General features: G+C 50.1%; 1 protein-coding gene across 5 annotated transcripts in view; it reads right to left on the minus strand.

The window, feature by feature from the left end:
• SLC39A11 (solute carrier family 39 member 11) overlaps positions 1–25,551 on the minus strand; it is a 375,544-nt gene that overhangs the window by 162,472 nt on the left and 187,521 nt on the right. For 4 of the 5 annotated variants that reach the window (XM_070389009.1, XM_070389011.1, XM_070389008.1 and 1 more), the window contains exon 5: positions 14,763–14,883. In XM_070389009.1, coding sequence (XP_070245110.1) covers positions 14,763–14,883 — 121 coding nt within the window. Of the gene's footprint in view, positions 1–14,741; positions 14,884–25,551 lie in introns of all 5 variants that reach the window. The other variant, XM_070389010.1, reaches the window with a different exon arrangement.

A 25,551-nucleotide genomic window follows, 5' to 3' on the forward strand; every position in this document is an offset into this window, starting at 1 on the left:
TTCCTTTATTATATATATATATTATTTTTCCATTTATTTATTTGTTTTTATTTTTGACTGTGCTGGGTCTTCGTTGCTATGCAGGCTTTTCTCTAGCTGCAGGGACAGGGGTCTGCTCTCTGGCCGCGGTGCACGGGCTTCTCACTGCTGTGGCTTCTCTCGTTGCAGAGTACTGGCTCTAGGGCACTCAGGCTTCAGTGCTTGCAGTGCCCGGGCTCGATACTTGTGGCTCAGGGGCTCTGTTGCTCTGCAGCATGTGGGATCTTCCCGGACCAGGGATTGAACCTGCATCTCCTGCATTGGCAGGCGGATTCTTCACCACTGAGCCACCAGGGAAGCCCCACAGGAGGATTCTTCTTTTTCCTGATATTCACTGTGAGACCTGGGTTGAGCTCTGAGAAGTAAAACACAAGACCCTGGCCTCCATAGGGCTGGTCTCATCTCAGACTTGTCCGCACTGAGCCCTCCAGCAGCTGGTCACTTACAGCTCAGATTTCTCCACGGAGCTCATGGGTGTCTGCTCCGGAAAGTGGAGACTCTTCGCCTTCACTGTTGGTCTCCCCAGTTTGGGTCAACAGTCTGCCCTGTGACCTTATTTCCTCTACAGATCTGAGAAGACTTGTTGCTTTCGTAAGTTTCTTTAGCCTTTTCCATGTTGGTGAAATGGTGACGTCCAAGCTTCTTAAATGTCAGACCAGAAACCAGAAGTCACATTAAATATTTTGTAATAGGACTTCCGTTAAAAAATATAATGTATTTTAAATTATAAAATAAAAATAATAATTTTTAAAAATTAGTACAGCAACTTCCCTGGCGGTCCAGTGGTTAAGACTTCACCTTCCAATGCAAGGGGTGCAGGGTCAATCCCTGGTCAGGGAGCTAGGATCCCACATGTCTCATGGCCAAAAAAAGATAAATAAAACAGAATCAATATTGTAACAAATTCAGTTACAAATGGTCCACATCAAAAATACCCTTAAAAAATAAAAAATTAGTAAAAATGTAATTTTAATAAAATTACAAAATGTGTTTTTAATTCATGATGAAAATATCAACATTTTAAACAAAGGCTAGATCTGACCCTGCCCTTATGCAACACAGCCTTACTCACCACTCCCTCATTTCAAAATTATTGAATCATATCTGTATTTAGAATTTTTGCATTCTGCTTATTGTGAATTTTTGCATTAATTTGGAGTTTTAAAAATGCTGCATTAAAATATTTTTTAATCTCGATTACTACTGAGGGTTCGGGGACTCACTTTAGTTTTAAGTTCAAATGAGTGATTATAATTTTGTACGAGATAAATGTTCTACATTTTTAGACTTAATGACAAACAAAATAAATAATGGTTCTAAATTAAAAGGCTTTAACACTCAAATACAATGCACGAGACTAGATTAAATCAGACTTGGCACCCCGTACATATATATATATATATCCCGTATCTTGTCAAAGATATTTTCAAAATAATTCACAAAATTTGAAAACATACTGGAGATATGAGTGCCTCTCTCCTGTCTCACTCACCCTAATCTAGGCCCTGAGGTTCACCAACCCACTGGGTGCAACTGAGACAACGCGAGAGAAGCAGCAGCAAGCAAAACCCCAGTTTCTGTTGCAGCAGCAAAGAGGACTGAACCCTGGACAGGTGCTCAGCAATGTCATTTCATCCGTAACAAGCATGAATGGGAGTGCTGGTATCCCCATTCTACAGATGAGAAAACTAGGGATCGGAGACACGGATCATCTCACCAGAGCCACTGGGTGGGCGGTGCTGAAATGGGAACCCCGGTGTGCCCGACACAAAAGGCCAACGTCCTCGAGCTCCTACACCTGTGCTCAGGGGCTGGTCACCTGAGCACATTTTAGACCACCGCCACCATCCCCAGCCTCGGCCAGAGCCTGGTACTCGACAGAAGTCCCAGAAAACACAGGCTCTAGTCTATGCGGGCCAAAAGAGTTAGGCACGACTGAGTAGCTAACACAACGGTGTTGTAGCAAAAACAGAAATGAGTGAAGAGCCTTTGGCACGCATAGCCAAACGAGCCTGCAGGAGTTGACCGGTCCTGGCTCCTCTTTAGCTGCTACTAACAAAGCCTGGAAGCTGGACTTGTCCTTCGCCAAGCTAACTCCTCTCTGGCTCCACATAAGTACGGTCTGCACGGGGCACACGCCTACCCCTAGGCCCCTCGTACGGCTCTGCATCTCAAAAGGAAGACGCTCACAGCTGATAACTTCGAGGACACCACACCGGGTTGCCGAGCCATCTGACACAAGCTTTTGGCTATAAACTTGCAGGAAAAAAAAGAAAAACATTCAAGACCCTCCTGAGGATACAGAGCCTCTCCCCATTCCCAGAGGAGGGCACAGGCCCTGCGATGCCAGCCTGCTGTGTGTTCATCTTCGCCAGGCAAAGATAAAGCCATTTGTTTCTGTTTCCTCCAAACTCTGTACTTCTCTTATTTGGCACTTGGGGGACCGGGGCCAAGACTTTGCCCCCAGTGGCTCTTCTCTGCTCCTGACCCAGGTCCTCAGGGACTCCGGGGGATCGGGCTGAAGTGAAGAGCAGACGAAAAGTTCCGGACACGGCTCCACCACGAAGAACTGCCCCTCCCCAGATGCCAATAACCCGACAGTCTGTGGCTTTCATCAGGTACTCAGGGGGCCTCCGTCCCACAGAACGGTCAAGGTCACGGCAGGCGCTGAGAATGACGGCTTAGGAGGGTCACCCTGTGAGGGTCCAAATAAGGAGGAGGCCGGGAGCTACCTGAGGGCATCTACACAGACACCACTACAACCTTAGACAACACACCTGCCCCCTAGTTAGGAGCCAACATTGCTACTCAATTAAACAAAATTTTTTATCCTGAAACTTCACATTGCAAGTTTCAAGTTGCATCTGCATTTCTTAACGGGAGGGAGACAGGAACCGAGGCAAGTGACTCTCTTCCCTTCCTGCTCCCTCCAGAGCTGTCCCAGGGGTCTGGGAGCCCTGAGAAACTCAACATTTAATTCTCATTAAGTGGGTTCTTTGATGAGTTCAGAGAAGACAACGGCACTTAGAGGATAAGAGGCATCTCTGTGTTTGACATGTGGAGGTGAAGGGTCCTCTCCTGGGAAAGAATGCGTGCTTGTCCACCTCAGTGGACCCACTTGATGTGATATTCAAACATCCCTGACTTTGCACACACAATCTAAATAGGAAACAAGAGTGGGAGGAAACGGAGACCGAGGTGAGAAAAACAGAGGTCCCACAGCCCTGTCCTGGAGCCCCCTAATCAGACTCTCAGAATACCAGTCCTGAGTCACCATGTCCTGCTCTGCCCATCAAGCTGTCTGATCAAAACCTGCGTCTGTGCAGCCTCCCACAGTCAGAATTTTAAACAAGCTTGTGGGGTCCCACGACTTCCCCGGAGCAGCTCATTAGTTCCAGGAGAAGCGTTTCAATTTCGATCGACTTGTGGCCTCTTCTCTTCGCTTTGTTGTTAAACATAATGCCCCTAAAGGCTTCACATCACTTGCTGGATCCTGAAAATTGGCTGAGCAACCGCTTAATCCAATCACTAGTAAAAAAAATTGACTCTGAAGTCTCGGTCAGCTAATAGGATCCCGTTAGATGCCAGAGTGGAGTCTTTATCCGCATCCCTACTGTCCTTTTCCAGCCGTAAGACAGGTGGAGAGGAGAAAAGGGGAGAAGCAGGGTACAGTCAGAGCCCCCTGGTCGTATTGCAACAGAAGGCCCCGAGAGAAAGGAAATTAACATGCTAATCTTCTTTACCCCCTGTCTGCAGGAGACACTCGAGAAGCAAGAAAAATTCAACACCAGGTGGTTAATAACGCTAATCAAGTCGGGCCGGGTGACAGGTGGGTTGGAGGATTGTCACGGAGACGCTTGAAGGATGACTTGAAGGAGAGGCGGGGTCTCCATAACAGACCCCACGGTGTCTGCACTTGTCAAGATGCTCCACCCCAAATGTGTGGCGGGGGCCCTGTCCACATTTCGCTTGGAGGAGTTTAATTAGCGCTGCCAGTGGATGAGCTTCCGTTCTGCAAAACCAACCAGAAGCAAAGCCTGGAGGAAAGCTTCACCCAGATCGGGTTTTCTAGAAAGAGGGGAGGGGCCCCCGGGTGGAATCTGCCCCCAGGATCTCCACGCACAGAGGCAAGAAAGCACCTCTGAAGAGCTTTTCCAGTTACTTCACTACCAGGATCTGCTGCTCCGGGGCTGCAAACGGCACTGCGGGGCCCGACAGAGCCCGGGAGAATTCTCCAGGGACCCTCCGTGCCGAGGGCGAGGGAGGAAGGAAGGGGGACAGGTCACTGGAGAGAGGAGAGGAGGAGGGATGCGGAGAGCAAGACAGGAAGACGCAGGTGAGAGAGAGACCAGGAGAGAGGGAGGGGCCGAGGGGAAGGAGACCAGACAAAGGGTGACATCCAGCTCGCCCAGCAGAGAAGTCCTGGTGGACCGCAGCAGAGAAGGGGAAAGGTTACCACGGCAAGACCCTGCAGGACCACACGGGCTGCCCAGGCGACCAGGCAACGCTCAGAAAAGACCTGCAGCCCTCGGCGGCCCCGCCTGCCACCACCTCTGCTTGCCTGGGGCTGTGCCCAAGGCCCTGCGCTCAGATGCCAAGGTCTCGGACCAGAAGCCACCGCCACTCTGTCCCTCCTTGTGACACCAAGGACACTAGCCCGCCAGGCCCCTCTGCCCATGGAATTTTCCAGGCAAGAATACCGGAGTGGGTTGCCATTTCCTACTCCATCCTTCTTGGCCCTTTCCGTAAAAGCCAAAAGGCAAGAGGAGGGGAGGAAATAAACAACTGAGATGGGACTGAATAAGTCCATTTGAGATCTTAAATCCAAAGTGCCACCTTTCAATCCACTTGAAACCAAAGTGCCACCTTATGCCTCTTCAGCTTAAGGAGCTTGTGCAAAAAATAACATCTGAAAAAAACAAACAAAAAAAAGATCTGGAAAGAGCCGGGCTGTCGGGCTTTGGCAACAGCACCGGTTCTCTGGGTAATAAAAGCTTGGCAGGAACATCCTAACGGGGGCTGGGGCTGCCCAACACTCTTGTCTGCTCTGTTTCCCAAAAGCACATTAAAAACACATTTCACTGTTTAATAGACTTATGAGCTGAAATGAATGTGTCAGAATTCTAATAAATATGATGGAACCTGCTAGCCCAGCAAATGTTAAATTTTGCAAAAGGAGACAGTATCCCTAACTCCTTCATAGACACTTAATGAATATTTTAAACAGAGTCCTGGCAGCTGCTCTGAAGGTTCCAATGAATTAAGTGGGGGCTTTATGACTGCCAGGATTAGGTGCTTCTGGTTTCCTCTCCCTATTTCCCCTCTCCCTTCCCATGTGCAGGACAGAAGCCCCCCACCCACCACCACCGCCCCTCCTCTGCCAAATAACCAAGCTCCTACAGCCTGGCCACGGGGGAGCAGAGGGTGGGGCTGGTGAGCGAACCAGACTGAAACGTGTCCCCCTCCACTGGAAGGTGCCTCCACGTGGGATCTCGCCTAGAAATAGAGTCTGCAGGTGGGACGAGTTAAGAAGTGGGCACAGTGGGTTAGGGCGGGTCCGACAGTTGGGGTCTTTATGTAAGCAGAGGGAGATTCAGACACTGAGGCACAGACATGCACACAGGATAGAAGCCCATGTGACAACGTGTTCGAGACTGGAGGTTTGCGGCTGCAAGCCAAGGAGTGCCGGGGGCCACCAGAAGTTACTAGAACCCATGAAGCTGTTAAACAGCCTGACCCTGTGGACGCTTTGATTTCAAAATTCCAGCCTCCGGAGCTGTGAGGGTACCCGTTTCTGTGAAGACGCAGTTAGTGGAACATCATACGGCAGCCCTGGGAGATTAACCGTCAGGAGAGCACGCCTATCCATTCCCCCGTGTGTGACTATGAATCCCCCCAAAGTCAGCGGAGTAATTCCTCTAGGGGGGACTGCACACCTGCCAGCAGTCTTGCAAGACGGGACTTCAGATCACCTGACTCTGTCTCTGCTTGCTGCCTCGAGAAACTCTCCACCTCCTCAGTGCCGTTTTCCACACTGATGACTCAGCATTCCCAGTGCGTCCAAGTATGGGAAGAACAGATAAAGAGGTGGAAATACAGTGAAAGAATCAAAGAGATAGAAAGGAAAGGAAGGGAGGAGGGAGGAAGGAAGAAGGAAGGGAACAAGGGAGGAAGGAAGGAAGGGGGAAACGGAGGGAACCACGCCAGTGCCCTTCCTTCAGGGGGTTACCATCCATAAGAAGGCAATGTTTCAAAGAAATCAGGTGCTATTAGGGGCTGAGTTGTGTCCCCTCAAATGCATGCACTGAAGCCCTAATCCCCAGGACTCAGTATTTAACTGGGTTTGGAAACAGGGTCTTTAAAGAGGTAATTTCATTATAACGAGGTCATCGAGGTGGACCCTCAACCAATAGGACGGGTAGGCAGAGGAACACAGGCGGAGGGAAGGCCAGCGGAGGACGCAGGGAGAAGGTGGCCGTCTACACACCACGGGGAGATGCCTGCGAAGAAAGCACCCCACCCACTCCCGGACCTGAGACCTCAAGACTCCAGAACTGTGAGAAAACGTATTTCCGCTGCACAAGCCGCTCACCCGGCAGTCCTTCGTTATGGCAGCCCTGACACTCGACCCCATGAACTGTAGCTCGCCAGGCTCCTCTGTCCGTGGGATTCTCCAGGCAAGAATACTGGAGTGGGTTGCCACTCCCTTCTCCAGGGGATCTTCCCCACCCAGGGATCGAACCCAAGTCTCCTGCGTTGCCAGGAGGATTCTTTATCCCTGAGCCACCTAGGAAATGTATACAGGCTCCAAGCTGCCTCTGGGCCCAGGCCTCCCGAAAAATGCACGGCACACTGACGGCCTAACAGGAAAAGTGGTGTTGCAGTGCTAAATTACACAACTCAGACGCGAAAGAATCTATAAAAAGTATCCACGTAAGAATGCTCTCCCGAGCTGAGACACAGGGACGCTCACTCAGGCCTCCCACACAGAGCCCAGTCCCAGAGGGTGTTTCTGTGTTACTTATTTCATTAAACATTCACGGTGCTAAAGAGCTCCTGGTAATTATTATCGTTGAACACTGCTGTTCATCCTTTGCTGTTATTGTTCACTCAGTCGTGTCTGACTCTTTGCGACCCCATGGACTGCAGCACGCCAGGCTTCCCTGTCCTTCACTTTCTCCCAGAATTTGCTCAAACTCATGTCTACTGAGTTGATGATGCCATCCAACCACCTCTTCCTCTGTCGCCCCCTTCTCCTCCTGCCCTCAATCCTTTGGCAAAATATTTTTATCCTTTATCCTTCAGCAAAATATTTTTGTTTTGGTTTGGTTTTTTGCTATGAAAACGTGGCACAGTTTAATAGCCTCAGTGCCACTTGCCACGTGCTGACAGGTTTGGTTCATGGCCCTTTAAATGAAGAAACCCAGGTTACGGGCCTTGGCCCAGAAAGGACATAACAAAAGCAAGGCTTGTCTGTTTTTCAGGTCCCAAGCAATTCCTCTCAGTGAGGCCAGGAGAAGACTGGAAAATGTCCCCTAACCAGCCAATCACAGAAAAAAAAAAAAAAGTCTAATTGCTAAAACCACATGCCAAGGCATTAAATTTACATGAACAACTGTGAAGTTATTCTTTATCTGTAGCGATCTTACTGATACAAATTCAAAATTACTGATATCATCTCAGAGACGTCCCTAAACACATTATTTTGGAGACCTAGTCATTTTTAAAAAAGAGCTGCATCTGACTCCTGATCAAAGTGCTCTGCTATATTTCAAATGGATAACCAACAAGGACCTCCTGTACAGCATGGGGGACTCTGCTCAAGGTTGCGTGGCAGGCTGGATGGGAGGGGAGTTTGGAGGAGAGTGGACGCACGTGTGTGGATGGCTGAGTCCCGTCGCTATTCACCTGAAACTGTCTCAACATTGTTAATCAGCTAGACCCCAATACAAAATAAAAAATTTTCTAAAAATCCACAAATGTAAGTGTACTAAATCTGACTGGAGACGTTGGTGACAGAAATCAAGGAAGACTTGGAAAATTAGAAGATCTGTCAGAGGAAGCTTGAAGCTGCTTAAATAAGCCCTCTTTGCTTCCCTAGGACTCAACTATTCTGAGGAATTTCAGTGCTGAGGAAATCTAGGAGTTGGGAGCTGGATACGTGAGGCTGGTCTTACAGAGAGAACAGACAACTGTCCCCCAAGAAGGGAGTTCACCCCCATAGTGACTGGCCGCCCCCAAGCCCCACGTGTGTGCTGAAAACCATAATCCTCCAAAGGCCAAGCAGTGTGAAAAGCCATCTGCTGGGCTCACCTTTCAGTGGCTAAGACTCCATGCTCTCAGTGCATGGGGGACCAGGTTCCATCCCTGCGCAGGGAACTAGACCCCACACGAAGCACCTGAGTGTTCCCATGCCGCATAATAATATACCATTAAAAAAAGAAGAAGAAGCAAGTGTCCCCGGTTAAAATGCACACACACAGGCAGGACTAAAACACCGTCAGTTACCGGTGCCTCCACATTCAACGGCTGATCAAATCTTTTCCCAGAAGCACCAAAGGGAGGACATTTAACGAGAGAAATGGGGGAGAGGAATGATTCCAAGCTCTGATTGAAGGAGGACAGCAGGATGCCTGGAGAGCAGCTGGGGGGCGCCTCGTGGAGGGGGACGGGCATCGGAGAGCACGCCCGCTCCATTGCAACGTGGAGTGAGCCATCCTGTAGGTGCTCATCTGGGGCCGGGACACTTGGAAACCTTAGGCCAAAAGAGGTAAACTCTCTCTCCCAAGACCAGTTCTAGTTCTACGAGAAAATGCCACCCAGCAAGGCCAGAGCATAAACAACGAGGAATTCAAGATTTTAGACTAAGAAACAAACAAATACTTGTGTCCAGGGGTGGTAAATTTCTCCAAATTCACAGCCCACTTAAAGCTATGTCTGCATTGGTTTCATTTTGCAAAACATGGTTTCTCGTCTGCCAGGCTGTCCAGGTAGAATTATCTTTGCCAGCTGAATTCTCCTGACATAACAGAGTAAGACATCAAGGGAAAACATGTCTCTAACAGGAGTTTCTTACGGCTTGGGCTTGCCTGACTTGAATCCCCATTCATGTCTCCCCCAACCAGCTTTGAAAAGGTTCATGGATAATAAATAGAAGCCACTTCACAACTAATTTCCCAAATTAAATCCACCTCTTTCTCTCCTGGAAAATAATGCCTACTTCTGTTCCTTCCACAGAAACACAAAATTACATTCAATTTTCCATCTGGCATGCTAATGGATCCATAAAAAAAAAAAAAAACCAGTCTTGGAGAGTTTCAGCTTCCCCTCTCAGAACAAACAAGGAAATGGGGAAGTTAACAATTATCTTCCCGGGTAGCTCAGCCGATAAAGAATCTGTCTGCAGTGCAGGAGACCCCAGTTTCATATCTGGGTCAGGAAGACCCCTGGAGAAGGGATAGGTTACCCTCTCTAGTAATCTTGGTTTTCCCTGGTGGCTCAGATGGTAAAGAATCTGTCTGCAATGCAGGAGACACAGGTTCGATCCCTGGGTTGGGAAGATCCCCTGGAGAAGGGCATGGCAGCCCACTCTAGCATTCTTCCTGGAGAATCCTATGGACAGAGGAGCCTGGCGGCTACAGTCCACAGGGTCACAAAGAGTCGGACACGACTGAGCAACTAACACACTCACTTTCACTTTCAGCCTAAAGAGTGACTTCCCAGGTGGCACCAGAGGTAAAGAACTTGCCTGTCAAAGCAGGCAGACATAGGAGACGTGGGTTTGATCCCTGGGTTGGGAGGATCCTCTGGAGGAGGGCATGGCAATCCACTCTGGTGCTCTTGCCTGGAGAATTCCATGGACTGGAGTGCTAGGGTCCTCGGGGTCGCAAAGAGTCAGACACGACTGAAGCGACTTAGCACGTAGCCTAAGGAGAGTCCTCGTGAGAAAGGAGAAAGACAGAAAGTTCACTGGCAGCTGAATGGGGCTGTTGAGGTGAAGAAACCCAGGTTCTAGATAAACACAGAGGTCATGGATCCATGTGAAGTGTGATGGACATTATAGACCTTTGCCTTCCAAAAATGCACATCTTTTTTAAAGATTGGAGTATAGTTGCTTTACAATGTGTGTTAGTTTCTGCTGTACAACGCGACTCAGCCACGTGTACACATGTATTCCCTCCCTTGGAGCATCTCTTCCACACCCCATCCCACCCCTCAGGTCATCACAGAGCGCTGAGCGGCTACACAGCAGCTCCCCACCAGCTATCCCTTTAACCCACGGCAACGGACACACGTCAGCCCCACTCTCCCAACTCACCCACCCTCTCCTTGCCCCGCTGTGCCCGCAAGTCTGTTCTCTGCGTCTGTGTCTCTATTCATCAGTGCCATTTTTCTAGATTCCTCAAAACACACGGATCTTTCTGCATAAAGCTCCAAGAGGTTCACAGACTCTTTGGTGCCCACTCTTGGGCTCCAGATGTACAGAACCTCTGGCTTAATTTCCAGAATTTACTCAACCATAGAACTGCCTACAGAGATGTGTTAACACGTGAAAATCTCTCTGCTGTATTAACAGCAAAAGACGGTGAACACTCTAAAAGGCCAACGAGAGGGGACTTATTAGGTAAGATCACAGCCAAAAATAAGAATGGGCGGCATCAGTGAGTGTTCCCAGAACAGAAACCGAAATGTGTTATGAAGTGAAAAACACCAGGCGCAGAGAAAGCGGGGCCAGGCACGACGGGGCGAACGCCGCATCAGGACTTCCGAAAAGGGGGGCCGGGCACGACGGGGCGAACGCTGCATCAGGACTTCTGAGAGGAAACACGGGAGATGAGAAACAGTGTCTGTGTCTGAGAGGGGAACATGGGCCGTAAGGGATCTGAAAGTGAAAGTGAAAGTGAAGTCGCTCAGTCGTGTCTGACTCTTCGAGGCCCCATGGACTGTAGCCCACCAGGCTCCTCCCTCCATGGGATTCTCCAGGCAAGAGTACTGGAGTGAGGTGCCATTTCCTTCTCCAGGGAATCTTCCTGACCCAGGGATCGAACCCGGGTCTCCCTCATTCCAGGCAGACGCTTTAACCTCTGAGCCAGGGATCTGAAGGAGGAAGAAAAATTACTTATAGTTGTCACCCAGGTCATTATTTTCTTAATTAAAAGAAAGTTGGTTGGAGATAGATACATAGCTGGGGGTAGGGGGCAGTGAGGGTGGGAGAAAGACAAAGAATGATTTATAAGAACTTCTGGTCTACCTGCGACCCAGACTACCCCCAGCCCTGAGAACAGTTGATACTGTAAAACATTTGGCACTGAGATGTACATAGGAAAGCATCATAAACACATAAATGCTTTCCCTGGCGAGGGCCGCTGCTGAGACTCGGGGCAGCTGAACCCCTGTCTCGCAGAGCGGCCCTTCTGGCTTTTCCTCTTTTTGAACCAATTACAGGACATTACAACGGCAGTGCCAATATTAGTTTTTAGAGGCTGATGTTATTCACTAAACACCCATTAAACCAATCTCCGGGCTCCATTTACAGCAAGCTTAAGGGCAGATCCAGATGGTACAAATAAGCCATGCTCAGACTGGATCTGCACACAGCCAATCATCAAATAGCTATTATCAACTTTCAAGTCCTCAACTGCCTGACATCCACAAGTGTGCCCAGGCGAGAAGAGGAACAACCTTTCCGGAGGTAGCTGGGTTCCCTTGGGCTCCAAAAACCATCTCTGCGCTCCCCCCATCCTCCGTGGGCTGCGTTTGCCCTCGGGTCTGAATGGCTAGCAACAGCGACCAAGGGTTGCCTGGTAACCTGGTAACGGGCTCTGCCCAGGTGCTTCTGAGCAGAGGACAGGATGGCATCGCCTCCCATGCAGCCTCTGCTCGCCACCCCGCCCTGGGGTGGCCAAGAAGGTCCAGCAAGCCTGGGAGACTTTCCAGCAAAGTCAGCTCCTGAGGCAGGAGGACCCTGAAAGAAACGCTTTCCCGGCGAGGACCCGAGCGAACTGATGGACTGTATGTCGGAGAAGCAATGGCGCCCACTCCAGTGCTCTCGCCTGGAAAATCCCACGGACGGAGGGGCCTGGAAAATCCCACGGACGGAGGGGCCTGGTGGGCTGCAGTCCATGGGATCACTAGGAGTCAGACACGACTGAGCGACTTCACTTTCACTTTTCACTTTCATGCATTGGAGAAGGAAATGGCAACCCACTCCAGTGTTCTTGCCTGGAGAGTCCCGGGGACAGGGGAGCCTGGTGGGCTGCCGTCTATGGGGTCACACAGAGTTGGACACGACTGAAGCGAGTTAGCAGCAGCAGCAGCAGGACTGTATGTAGTCCACCAGGCTCCTCTGTCCAAGGGATGACCCCGGCAAGAATACTGAAGTGGGTGGCCATTTCCTCCTCCAGGGGATCTTCCCAACCCAGGGATTGAACCCGGGTCTCCCACACTGCAGGCGGATTGTCTACCACTCAGCCACCGGAGAAGCCAGCAGAGAAGACGCTGAGATAAACCAAACACAGACTCAGAACTCGGCAGAGCAGGATGACTGGCCAGAGAAAACCCGGAGGAAACGCCCCAGCAGGTGATTTAAACTACCCCGAGGGCACGAGTGTCTCTGAGCCTGCCCACGCGCCTGTCCACCGTACTGCACTCTCTTCCTCCTAATAAACACCTCACTTGTGTTTCACTAATTTCCGTCTTCGTGGGGTTCTCTTCTACAAAGCGGAGGGGCCCGGGCCTCGTCACTGGCCACCGGTCCAGTGGCTCGGATTTGGCGCTCTCGCCGCCGGGGCCTGATCTTAGTTTCTGACTGGGAACTGAAACCCTGCTTCCAAGCCACGGCAGGCGGAGGCCACCCAACGTCAGTCCCACCGGCCCTATATTCTCGTGGTCCTGTCGGAAGAGGTTCATGTCAAAGGGATCTCTTTTTACTTTTTTTTTTTTGCTTCAATTAAGTCGTATTTTATTTGCTAATGATTTACACGTTGACAATGACCTTGAAGACGGTATTGTCAACACTTTTTAAAAATGTATTTATTTTCAATTGAAGGATAATTGCTTTACAATATTGTGTTGGTTTCTGCCACACACCAACATGAATCAGCCAGAGGTATATGCCCTTTTTTACTTTTTTGATTGACAGGCACTGAACCTTTCCCCTGTGGCCTTGAAGACTGAAAAAAATGGGAGAGGATAAAGTCTGGCAAACTCCTTCATCCTATAGACGGCTCAGAGTCAGAACCATAAAGTCTTCATTGGGGATCACAGGAGATCCAACATGCAAGAGCTGGGGAGAACTGGCAGAAAGCCTTCTGTCCCCGAGTCCCCAAGACTCGGCATGGAAAGTGACCGCCTTAACTGGAGGACGGTGCCCGACCCTGGCCACCAGACAGCTCTTGACTCTCCAGTAAAAGGAAGACCGCAGACCACACCCGAGGGAGCTGACTTGAGAACGAATGACACGTGTGACTGGACGTGGGGGGTGGGGTGGAGTTTTCGCACTAACCCTCTGTTACTTGAGCTCCCGTTGGATGAATTTTCATTTCCTGATTAAATTCCACATCGGAAGAGGTGGGGGGGCCGTGAGCTTCAACCCGAGTGGAGGAGGTGTTCGAGTTTCCACGAACAATTCTTGCAGGACCTAATCTGAGCACGGATAGCTGAGAACTGGCGGATGCGCGGCTATAACACGTGTAGGTTACAGGATCTCTACTCCCGAGGTCTAGGGATCGTTTCAGAGACACCACATGCACACATCAAATTAAAACGCCAGCCCGGAAACGTGAGAGGACTTGCTCCCTTAAATCACAAAGGTGAAGACGGTGGCCAGTCAGCAGTCTCTTTCTCCTCGATTCATCTAAAAGAGAGGAACTCCAAGCAAGGGACGGAGTGGCCACTTTCAGCAGCCTTTGCCTGGTTTAGTTTCTGAGTCTGAGATTTACAGAAGTGGAGGAAAAGGAAGGGACGTTTCACAGCAACGCGGGACTTAAACAAAGGCCAAGGAAAAGAAAGGAAGCCACCTCTCCTGGTGCAAACTGGCACTTAAAGCAGCCAACTCCCCCAAGTGAGCCACGACGGGGCACGGAAGGGGAAGTCTGCACTGAGGCCGGAGACCAGCATCATTCTTCAACTCCTCCTCAGGGGGCACCAACCCAGGCTGCACAGTCCCCAAGGAGATTCAGGAATATAGCATCTCCCCCGCCCCGATTCCACTCAAGAGGGCGCACTCCCTCTAGCTTAAGAGAAAATGCATGGCTTCGCCGTCAGTGTTTTTAGGTTTTCAGGCTCCAGACTGAATCAGTGAAAACAAGACCCAAAGTTCCCCCAGATGAACCAGAAAGATGAAAGTCACGTCAGCAGAAAGGAACGTCCAGGGGGCCATCAGAGCGGGAGACAGAGGGACAAAGGTCTGTCCGCTGCAACCCGAATCAGCCCAAACCCACCAGAGCAGCCCACGGGCCCACTTGTCCAAGTCGGGGAAACAGGCAAAGGTTCTGTTACATACTGTGCTCTAAGCAGGTGGTTTGGAGAACCAACATGGAGGGGAGGCGTGTGGCCAGATGCTGGCCCAGCCCCGGGCGACAGCAAGGTGGGCACCTGGCAAAGACAGGACGGAGCAGCTGGCACGTCCCGGCCACCCCGCCCGCCCCCGGCTCCAGTCTCTCCTGTCTGACTCAGCTCGTGGTCTGCAGCAGGGAGCTTGCCTGAGAGAAGCCCCGCTCTACCTATCCGGATGGAAAGTTCGCTCTCGGGGAAGAGCATCCTGGCACCCTCCGCGTCGGACTTCTTTGTCAGCAGGGGGTCCAAATTCAGTGCCAGGGCCGTCTGCGGGTCTTCCGCTGCACCCTGAAACGAGAAGCAGGGCATCACTATAGCACCTCCTCTGCCATCATCCCCCAGTCCCTCCGGCTCCTGGGGACCCAGGCAACCTGCTCATCTCCACTGAGGGCACCGGCTGCCTGGGTCAGACCCAGCTGCCAGGCCGGGAGGAGCCGTGAGCAAGGCCACAAGCTTTCTGGCTGCAGAACTTTGGGGATGACAACAGTTGGGATTGGAGGCGACCGTGCTGACCCCAGAAACGGGAAAAACAAACACTGGGAAAGAGCAGGTCAAACACCAAAGCCCTCTCTCCTCTCACCACAGGGCAAACGGCAGAAGGGACTCAGTTCCTGAACCATCAAAAGAAGCCTGGACGGCAGGTCTGCCCAGTGGTGGCCTCAGTACGGGAACCAAGGTCAGCAATTTCCAGGAATTCAGCATCTTCCGGTTTCTCATGACATCAAAAGAGGAGGAGAGGCAAACAGAAGCATCTCAAAAGAAGGAAAGGGAGAGTCCTGGAGGACACAGCACATCTAAAGTTAAGCCCAGTTGGCCTTAAATCACATCAGCCTTCTGCTTTGTCCACCACCAGTTATTTTGACTCTTCTTTGCATTTGCTGAGCAAAGTCTTGATTTTGATCTTCACGTTTACTGAACAAATATTTACTGACTGTCAACTTTCTGGACACCTGGTAAACTACCCAGTTCTAGCTCTTATGGAGCTTACAGTCCAGTGAGGGGCAAACCAGTGAGTCTACAATGGGGCTGTGAGTCTGTCTTCCAAAGACATCGACGGGACCCCTAGGACCTAAGGAAGGTGAACAGAATCATCTCAATGGCAAGGAAACAGCAGATACCTTCTGAAAACCAGGCAAAATAGTTCCAAACAAATGGAACGTCCCATTTAAAATGCGTGTACCTCAAAATGCCAAATACTGTATGAGTCCACTTACGTGAAATACCTAGTTTAGGCAAAATCAGAGACAGAAACTAGAGGTTACCAGCGCTTCCCTGGGGGCTCGGATGGTAAAGAATCTGCCTGCAATGCAGTTAGCCCTGGGTTCGATCCCTGGGTCGGGAAGATCCCCTGGAGAAGGGAATGGCAACCCGCTCCAGTATTCTTGCCTGGAGCATCCCATGGACAGAGGAGCCTGGCGGGCTACAGTCCATGGGGTCGCAGAGAGCTGGACATGACTGAGCAACTGACACTTTCACTTTTTCACTTTCAGGGGCTGGGAAGGAGTGGGGAGTTACTGCTCAACAGTCACAGGGCTCCTGTTTGGGGTGATAAAGTTCTGGAGGTGGACGGTGGCGACGGCTGCACAGCACTCTGAATGCAATCACTGCCATGAGTTATACACTTTAAATGGTTACAGTGGCAGATTTAACGTTATGTATATATTATACCATAATTTTAAAATAACGATGCAATATGCGAAACAGAATGGTACACTTTGGGTGAGCATCCATAAAGCTGGTAAAAAGAAAAAAAAAATAAAAATAGCCAACTTAGTGGAGTAAATAAATAAATAAAATGTGTGATCTCAAAGGGGAGAGAAGAAGGCTTAATCACCCAATCATGGAATGCATCTGTTTATAAGCAAGTGCTAAATCTGTTTTCTTGGGTAAGTTTCAGAGGGGAATCTTACAAAAGTGATGCCTAGCTGTATCTTGCATAAAGACACACACACACACACCTTCTTGCTCATCAGGGATCAGAAAGAGAAATGATTCGGGTATTTTACTTCATTATTTCTGTCCAACTAAAGGTAAAAAGTGAAATATAAACCCTTCCTCTCACGTCCTCTGACTCCTCCAATATATTTCTGTTGTCCTCATCATTTATTTACAATGCCCTTTATAGGGCCCTTTTCAAAACTGAAGTAGAGTTGATTTACAATGTTAATTTGTCTTGTGCAGCAAAGCCACTCAGTCACACATATATACATGCTTGGTTTCATATTCTTTTCCATTATGGTTTATCACAGGGCATGGAATAGAGTTCCCTTTTCATGCACTTTAATAAAGACGCTGACACCTCCTTTAACCTTGTTTTAAAATGGAAGGGGAAAAAAGCCTTGTGGCACTGTGCGAGCCGCCCTCATTGAAGTTCTTAGGTTCCCCCCCCCCCGCCCCGGAGAATCCTAGGGGCAGCGGGCTCTCATCTGCGATGTCGCTGGGAGGGGGCATCAAGAGAGCATCCCGCTGAAGGGTCAAGGCTGACGACGCAGCAGATGGACGACCCCTGGGGACAGAAGGTCCTTGGAGCAGGCCGGCCCCGCCCTGCCCCCAGCGACAGCTGGCGTCCGTGCCACGTGCCGAGGGCCACGCAGTCTCAGCTCTTTGTCCATAAGCTTTAATTATTTCTCATCCTACATCTCACACTGACATCTGAGGCACCACCACGGCCATAAGACGTGTTTCCCCTGGAAAGCCTGTGCCTCAACTGGTGTTTCTTCCTTTGTCTTGCTTCTTTTTACAACGTGACTGAGGCAGAAGCGGGGCAAGGATGTGGAAAGGGAACCACTTCATTCCAGCAGAGAGATGGCCGCCTTCATCCACTCGGGGTGGCTGCTTTGATGGGGGGTGGGCGGCGATCGGTCAGGTACAGCCGGGAGAGACCCTGGTTTTAACTGAGAACAGTGGCTTTCAGCTGGGGTGACTCTGCTCCCCACGGGACATTTGGCAACGGGTGCTTTGTGTGTGGGGTGGGGAAGAGGGGGTGCAGGCATCTAGTGTGGAGAAGCCAGGGATGCCACCGAACACCCAACAACACGCAGGGCGGCCCCCACCACAGAGAGTGACCCGGCCAAATGCCAACAGTGTTGAAGCTGAGACACTCCGCTTTAGAAGGCTGAGAACGCTCACGACCTTTCTTTATTGCTAGCCATGCTGAGAACGCACAGGCCCTCTCTTTACTGTCAAGATAAGAACTTTGCTGCTTCCTCCAGGAAGCCTACCTGCCTTCAGGTATTTGGCAAATTTTTATTAAGTATCAACTGCACACCAGAACCAGTCTAGGTCCTGATGATTCAAAAGAGCCAAGTCCCCTGTCCTGCCAGAGACAGACAAGAAACTCACAATATACTATAAAACCGAGGGCTGGTCGGGATAATGTTGATTAGAGAAATAAATCATCACCATAGTGACATAGCACAACTGTTTTAAGTTCTGGGCTCCAGTAAGTAAGTAAGTACTCACTGTTTTTTTGTTTTGTTTTTTTTTTAATTTTAGGGGCTGCACCCCTCGGACGCCGCCGAACTGAACGTCGCCCCGTCCCTGCCCACGTGATGGCGACGAGTACTCACTGTTGTAAGTACTGTGTCAGGCTTTCTTCCAGCATCTCATTATGAAGTGCAAAGCCGGAGGGCTCCTCCAGACACAGTGCTGAGAGAGGGCTCTCCGAGAAGGTGGCATCTGAGCAAAGACCCGAATGGAAGGGAAGAAGCCATACGGACTTCAGAAGGTGGGGTTTCAGGCCAGGAGACAAACCACCCCTCCCTTCCCCCACCAAATCCCTGGACCCTTTTATCAACTACATTCCGTTGGTTGTCATTACCTTATTCCAGCGCTGGGGGTGGGGTGTACTGAGACAATCCCACCTCAGCTTCACTTGGAAGCTGCCTTTTAAAAAGCTGAACAAAACCCTAGCAGATCTCGCTTGTATTCACCCCACTCCTGGGCGCTGGGCCCCACCTGTGGCCTCGGGAAGGCAGGGCGGGCTGTGCAGCAGAGAGCTGCAGGGGGCACTCCCAGGTGATGGGGGGACAGCTTCTGCAGTCCAGCGTCCCTGAGCATCCCCAGACCCAGGCACCGGCCGGCCTCCTGGGGCTCCTTTTAAGCCTCCCTTCTAGGTTCCACCCTCCCCTCTCCACCACTGATTTGGAGAAGGAAACGGCAACCCACTCCAGTATTCTTGCCTGGAGAATTCCACAGACAGAGGAGCCTGGTGGGCTACAGTCTAGGGGGTCACAAAGAGTCAAACACGACTGAACAGTTTTCACTCGAGGTTCCACCCTCCCCAACCCTCCCACGGAGAAACACACCCCTTGGAATTTCAAGGAACAGTCTGGCAAGAGACACCTGCTGTGCCTTGGTGGCTTTATCATACGTTCTTGACATTGAGGGAGAGTCAGGAAACCCCTGTGGGGCTGACACCCCTCCTGGCGCCCTGGAGCCCCGTGTGCTCATCCAGCTCGGACACCGCAGTGGAAGGGACACCCCTCCTGGCGCCCTGGAGCCCCGTGTGCTCATCCAGCTCGGACACCGCAGTGGAAGGGTGCGGCATTTTTTTTTACTGGACCCTTAAATAAAAACAGCTTCCACCTGTGCTCAGGGGGAAGGGCAGCGGGAAAGCCACCAAGTCCCCCAGGAAGAAGTTCCTGCTCTGTAGCCTCTTTGCTGATGGCAGCACACCCCTCTTTAAACTTGATAGCATCGCTGTCTTTCATTTCTGAAGCTTCTTCTTCGTTTTTTTTTTTTAATCTCTGCAGAACTTTTCCATCCACGCTACCTCACTCAATCCTTGCAGCCCCTGGTGCTGAGGTGAGGTGAGGCCTGATCCCTTCCAGGGCAAACCTCTGAGCGAGGCAAGCCATTCTCAACCTTTCACGGCGGCCCTGACAGCCTGCCTGGCTGCCCGTCGGTGGGGCAGTGAGTCACTGCCCTCCCCTGATGCTTTCAGCAGGGCTTCTGGGATGCAGGACAGCTCCGGGGTTGCTGGGTGCCCTTGCAGCTCCCAAATGCCAAGGCAGCTAAACACAGGCTCTGTCCCAAGCTACCGGGTTCCCTCTCCTCCTGCCTCCTCCTCCCACCCCTCCAGGGCTTCCTCCCCACTGCTCCCGCCTCCCCATCCAACCCTCCAAACCCAGCTTGGTACAGAGAGCAGGGAGGTACATCGCAACCCCCGTCCAGAGCCACAGAACCTGAGTTCATTGTCCTCTACTGACCATTATTGTTATTATTATTATTAATGGTTGTAACAAATCCCTGGCTCAGAAGAAACACAGCAACTTCCACCCGGTCTGGAAAGGCCGTGCCCAGAGGCAGGAGCTGGAAAAGTCTAGCACTTTCCAGAAGAAAAAGAGAGAGAGTGGAGAGTCGGGGGGTGGGGGGGGAGGAGGAGGAAATGAAATGAGGTGGAGGAAGGAAGGCAAGCAGTCCTGCAAAGTGCTTTATGTGAAAACGAAAAAAGCTTCAACACATAACATGCGTGCCTCCTTGCAGAAATAAAATCTGGGTGCTGCTCATCAGGGTTGGCCTTCCCAGGTCCCAGGAAGACAACTCGTGTTTCTAGAGCCCCAAAGAAATGAGCCCCAAACGGACTCAGAGCCTGGAGAGCAACCCGACAGGATGTAGGTGTCTGAGGATGGAGTCAACCAAGGCAACGGAAGCCTCATGAGCAAAGCACAAATGGAGAAATGCCACGAGGTACCGAAGCCCCGAGGGACCTGTAGCCCCGAAAACTCAGGGCAATGGCTGGATGTGTCTGCCCTGCATCCCATGAGCATCCTTCCCTGAGTTCTCCTGCCTCTGGCTCGATCCCACTGGGATGCATCCTTGCTGTTAACAGCCATGGGGTGGGTGGCGGGTGGTGGGCAGAGAGGGGCAGAGGCAAAGCAGACCGACCTCTGATGATCGCCACGGGCTTGGCTTTCACCAAACCCGCATGCACACCCACTGCTGTGTCAGTTTGGGCCAGGGCGGAGGGGAGAGGGAGAGGGGGTCTCTGGGATGTCTCGGCACATACCCCTGCCCCATGGAGTGCAGTCTCTTTAATTGAGGTTTGTCAGCGGCTCGGAACTCCCTGATGAAAAGCGGAGGGAAAGGTCACAGCATTAATTGGTGCCCCCTGCCAGCCGGCCGCAGCCGTGGAGAAGCCGCACCCCCTGGGGACCCAGGTGCCTTTGTCCCAGCGGCTGCCTCCGCATCCCCACTTAACCCAGACACACAGGGTGAGGTGAAGTAATGGATGCTGTTTCTATTACTGAGAAATCGCAGTAATAATGACACTTGCAAGACAAGCTGAAATTATTCCACATAATGGAAAACAAAACTAAATGCTGGCCCTGATCACCAGGTGGAATATGGATGATTCTTACATAATAGATGACCTTCTCTCCCGGGGAGGCCGGGCGGGGCCAGGCGGGCCTCACAGCACACAGGGACACCGGGTGGCGGGGGGACAAGCGGCGGCTGTCTTCCCTGCCTTGTTTGCCCACATGTTGAGGGATCCTGGGTCACAGCCACAGACAAGGAGAACGGCCATCCGAAGTCCCTGGTCTTTGCCTGAGAGCATTTTGCCTGAGAGTGCTAGGACCGCACCTAGCCCAGCTCCCCTCCCTTCCCCTGAAATAGCGGCACGACATCTAGGCCTCTGCAAGTAAGGCAAGTTTTCACGTTTCTAAGGCATCGCCTTTGATGCCTTTAAAAAATCCTGGCTGAAGAAGCCTGAGCTCCCTCCTCCAAGAAGTGTTCCTGGATAAACTCAGTCTAGTCTGGATTAAATACAACCTCCCTGTCTTCACTCCCTTGACATCCCGCTCAGGTTTCTCTCATCACAACTACACAACTGCAAAGTAACTCTCAGTTTCCCTGGCTGCCTCAAACCATGATATTTTTGAACCTGGGCCCCTCTTGGCAGGGCCCAGGACAATGTCCAGGGACCAAGAACTCACTGAATCGATCAGACTGAGTGATACCACAAAATCTCCAAGAGGAGAGGGGAGAAGCTATATAACAGAGAAGACAAAAAAAATCCAAGTGAACACAAAATATTTAGGCCTTGAGAAAGAAAGACAAGGGGATTAGTGCAGAGATGGAAGGAAAAAGCTTAAACGTATCAAAGAGTGTTTTTTTTTTTCTTTAATAAGATTTTTTTTTGATGTGGACCATTTTTCAAGTCTTTATTGAATTTGTTAAAATCTCGCCTCTGTTTTATGTTTTGATTTTTTGACCTCAGCCTGAAGCTTCCCAAAGGCAAGGTTAACTACAGAATTCTAGCTATATTTAAAGCAACATAAGCATGCTATTGCTCAAATGATCTTTGTAGAGACAAAACCTTTTCCTATTTCTGATACAAATTACTATTCATAATCAAGCCTATTTAATCACATAAAATAGATTCTAAAGAACCACACAGTTCTCTCTGCAAGGATACAGCTCTCTGAGAGTCTGCAAAGATAGCCCTTCAATCATAGTTCCACGTAAGCAGCTCTGAGCTGGGTTGCAAACAACCAGGTCTCCCACTAGTGTGGCTCACAGAGAGATGGCACGGGGCAGAGTTTTCCAAACCGTTATGTTTATCCTTGTAACGTGAAATACAACTTTCCCTCAAAACAACAATATAAATCTAAATGAAGGCAAATATCGAAGTCCAATGAAGTATTTTCTTTCTAACCCTCAATGATTATCTGAGACTCAATCCTAGGAGTCATTAAAATATACTAGAAAATCCATGCTGAGCCTTTTCTGCCTTCTCAGCAATTTGAGAGCCCCCAGCTGATCTTTCCAGGCAACGGTTTCTGACTTATGGTACCATTTTGGAGAATATAAGATCCCTTCAGAAGTCTGCTCAAAGATAAGATTCCTCTTCCTAGGGAAAAAAAAAAAATTGTGTTTCAGACACTTATTGTTAGCTACAAAATACCCCAAAACTTAGTGGCTTAGAACATAAATCAGTTATTACTGCTCATAAGGCCACAGTCAACTGGGCACCGCTACGCATACACCCTGGCTCAGCTAACATCACCTAGACTCACATGTGTACCATCTGTGGCCATCCCTGGCTCACCCAGGGGTTGGATGGTCGAGGATGGCACATGCGGGTCGGTGGCCAGGAGCTGGCTGGCTCTTGGCTGGGAAACCTAGATTCTTCTCCATGGAGCTGTCATCCTCCAGTAAGCTAGACTGGGCTCATTCATGTGGCAAACTCAGGTTTCCGGGGAAGCAAGAGAAGGAAAAGCTCAGTGCCAAGTGAGAGTCAAATCTCTGCCTGCATCATATCTGGTACCACAGTAGGTCAAAAGTCATCCAGATGGGAAGGATGGAGGAGCCAACTATCCCTTCTGGGGGAGATGGGGGATCCAGGGTCACACTGCCATAGTATGGATGACAACAGGGACAGGATTTGTGGCCCTTTTTGCAAACAATCACAGCACACAGGCAGAGATGAAATGCAGCCTTCTCAACCCCTGGGTGAAACTCACAAACTCAGCTTCATTCTCCTAAAAGAGTGCTTCTCTGATGGGGAGCCACGGACACATTCGCAGAGATCTGAAAGTTCTCTATAAAAATTTTTTTATTTTGTATTTTCATTTAAACCATAAAGAAAAACTAATCATCTCATACGCTAGTAAAGTAATGCTCAAAATTCTCCAAGCCAGGCTTCAACAGTACGTGAACGGTGAACTTCCAGACGTTCAAGCTGGATTTAGAAAAGGAAAAGGAACCAGAGATCAAATTGCCAACATCTGCTGGATCATCAAAAAAGCAATAGAGTTCCAGAAAAACACCTACTTCTGCTTTATTGATTATGCCAAAGCCTTTGACTGTGTGGATCACAACAAACTGCAGAAAATTCTGAAAGAGATGGGAATACCAGACCACCTGACCTGCCTCTTGAGAAATCTGTATGCAGGTCAGGAAGCAACAGTTAAAACTGGACATGGAACAACAGACTGGTTCCAAATAGGAAAAGGAGTATGTCAAGGCTGTATATTGTCACCATGCTTATTAACTTACATGCAGAGTACATCATGAGAAACACTGGGCTGGATGAAGCACAACCTGGAATCAAGATTGCCGGGAGAAATATCAATAACCTCAGATACGCAGATGACACCACCCTTATGGCAGAAAGTGAAGAACTACAGAGCATCTTGATGAAAGTCAAAGAGGAGAGTGAAAAAGTTGGCTTAAAACTCAACATTCAGAACATTAAGATCATGGCATCTGGTCCCATCACTTCATGGCAAATAGATGGGGAAACAGTGACAGACTTTATTTTGGGGGGCTCCAAAATCACTGCAGATGGTGACTGCAGCCATGAAATTAAAAGACGCTTACTCCTTGGAAGGAAAGTTATGGCCAACCTAGACAGCATAGCGGAGAAGGCAATGCCACCCCACTCCAATACTCTTGCCTGGAAAATCCCATGGATGGAGGAGCCTGGTAGGCTGCTAAGATTCAGACACGACTGAGCGACTTCACTTTCACTTTTCACTTTCATGTATTGGAGAAGGAAATGGCAACCCACTCCAGTGTTCTTGCCTGGTGAATCCCAGGGACGGGGGAGCCTGGTGGGCTGCCGTCTATGGGATCACACAGAGTCGAACACGACTGAAGTGACTTAGCAGCAGCAGAATATTAAAAAGCAGAGACATTACTTTGTCAACAAAGGTCCGTCTAGTCAAAGCTATGGTTTTTTCAGTAGTTATGTATGGATGTGAGAGTTGGACTATAAAGAAAGCTGAGTGCCAAATAATTGACTCTTTTGAACTGTGGTATTGGAGAAGACTCTTGAGAGTCCCTTGGACTGCAAGGAGATACAATCAGTCCATCCTAAAGGAGATCAGTCCTGGGTGTTCACTGGAAGGACTGATGCTGAAGCTGAAACTCCAATACTTTGGCCACCTGATTTGAAGAACTGACTCATTGGAAAAGACCCTGATGCCAGGAAAGATTGAAGGCGGGAGGAGAAGGAGACAACAGGATGAGATGGTTGGATGACATCACCGACTCAATGGACGTGAGTTTGAGTTAACTCCAGGAGTTGGTGATGGACAGGGAGGCCTGGCGTGCTGCGATTCATGGGGTCGCAAAGAGTCGGACACGACTGAGCAACTGAATTGACTGAACTGAATAATGCCAACCGTCTGAATCACTAGGGTGGTCTCTTTGTAGCCAAATGCTATGGCTGGGGGTCAGTGCTTCTGTATGCCTTTGTGTTGGTAAGAGTGGTTACTGAGCGGTGTTGCTTTCACTGTTGAGGGCTAATTGTTGAGGGTGAGCTCAACAAACAGAGGATGTGACTCTGGGCCAAGCTCAGGCAGACTTCCTCGTGGAGCCCTGTGTACATGGGGGAAGTTTCCAGGAAGTTCCAGAGCAGCCCCGGGAGTACCGCCTCCCTCCAGCAGTGTTCCCGGGACAGACCTGCCAGAGGCCCAGGCAGCTGATCACCGCAGTTGGAACCCCTGGCTCTTGGACTCGGTAGCTTATTTTTAGCGAAACCTTGTCTGCCACATCACAAATTTTGGTTCCCTGACTCTGCAAGTGCCAAAAAGCACAAGACTAGTGTGTATCTACGCTCTGGCATAGTAAGGCTGGCAAATGTGTCTCTAACAGGGCTTCCCTGGTGGCTCAGACAGTAAAAAAAAATCTGCCTGCAATGCAGGAGACCCAGGCTCGATCCCTGGGTCAGGAAGGTCCCCTGGAGAAGGAAATGGCAACCCACTCCAGTAGTCTTGCCTGGAGAATCCCATGGGCAGAGGAGCCTGGTGGGTTACAGTCCATGGGGTCGAAAAGACTCAGAAATGACTGAGAGACGAACACTACTACACTCCTACTAACGGGACAGTAAAAATACCTTGAACCTCATTGGGACTGTGTGAGATATATTTCCTTTTAAATGAAAATACACCTTGAGTCAAAGGGGAAAAACACAGCCTATAGGGTGAAACAATGGATTCTCCTCCT

The sequence above is a fragment of the Bos mutus genome, chromosome 19 (assembly GCF_027580195.1).
Source record: "Bos mutus isolate GX-2022 chromosome 19, NWIPB_WYAK_1.1, whole genome shotgun sequence".
Taxonomy (NCBI): Eukaryota; Metazoa; Chordata; class Mammalia; order Artiodactyla; family Bovidae; genus Bos; species Bos mutus.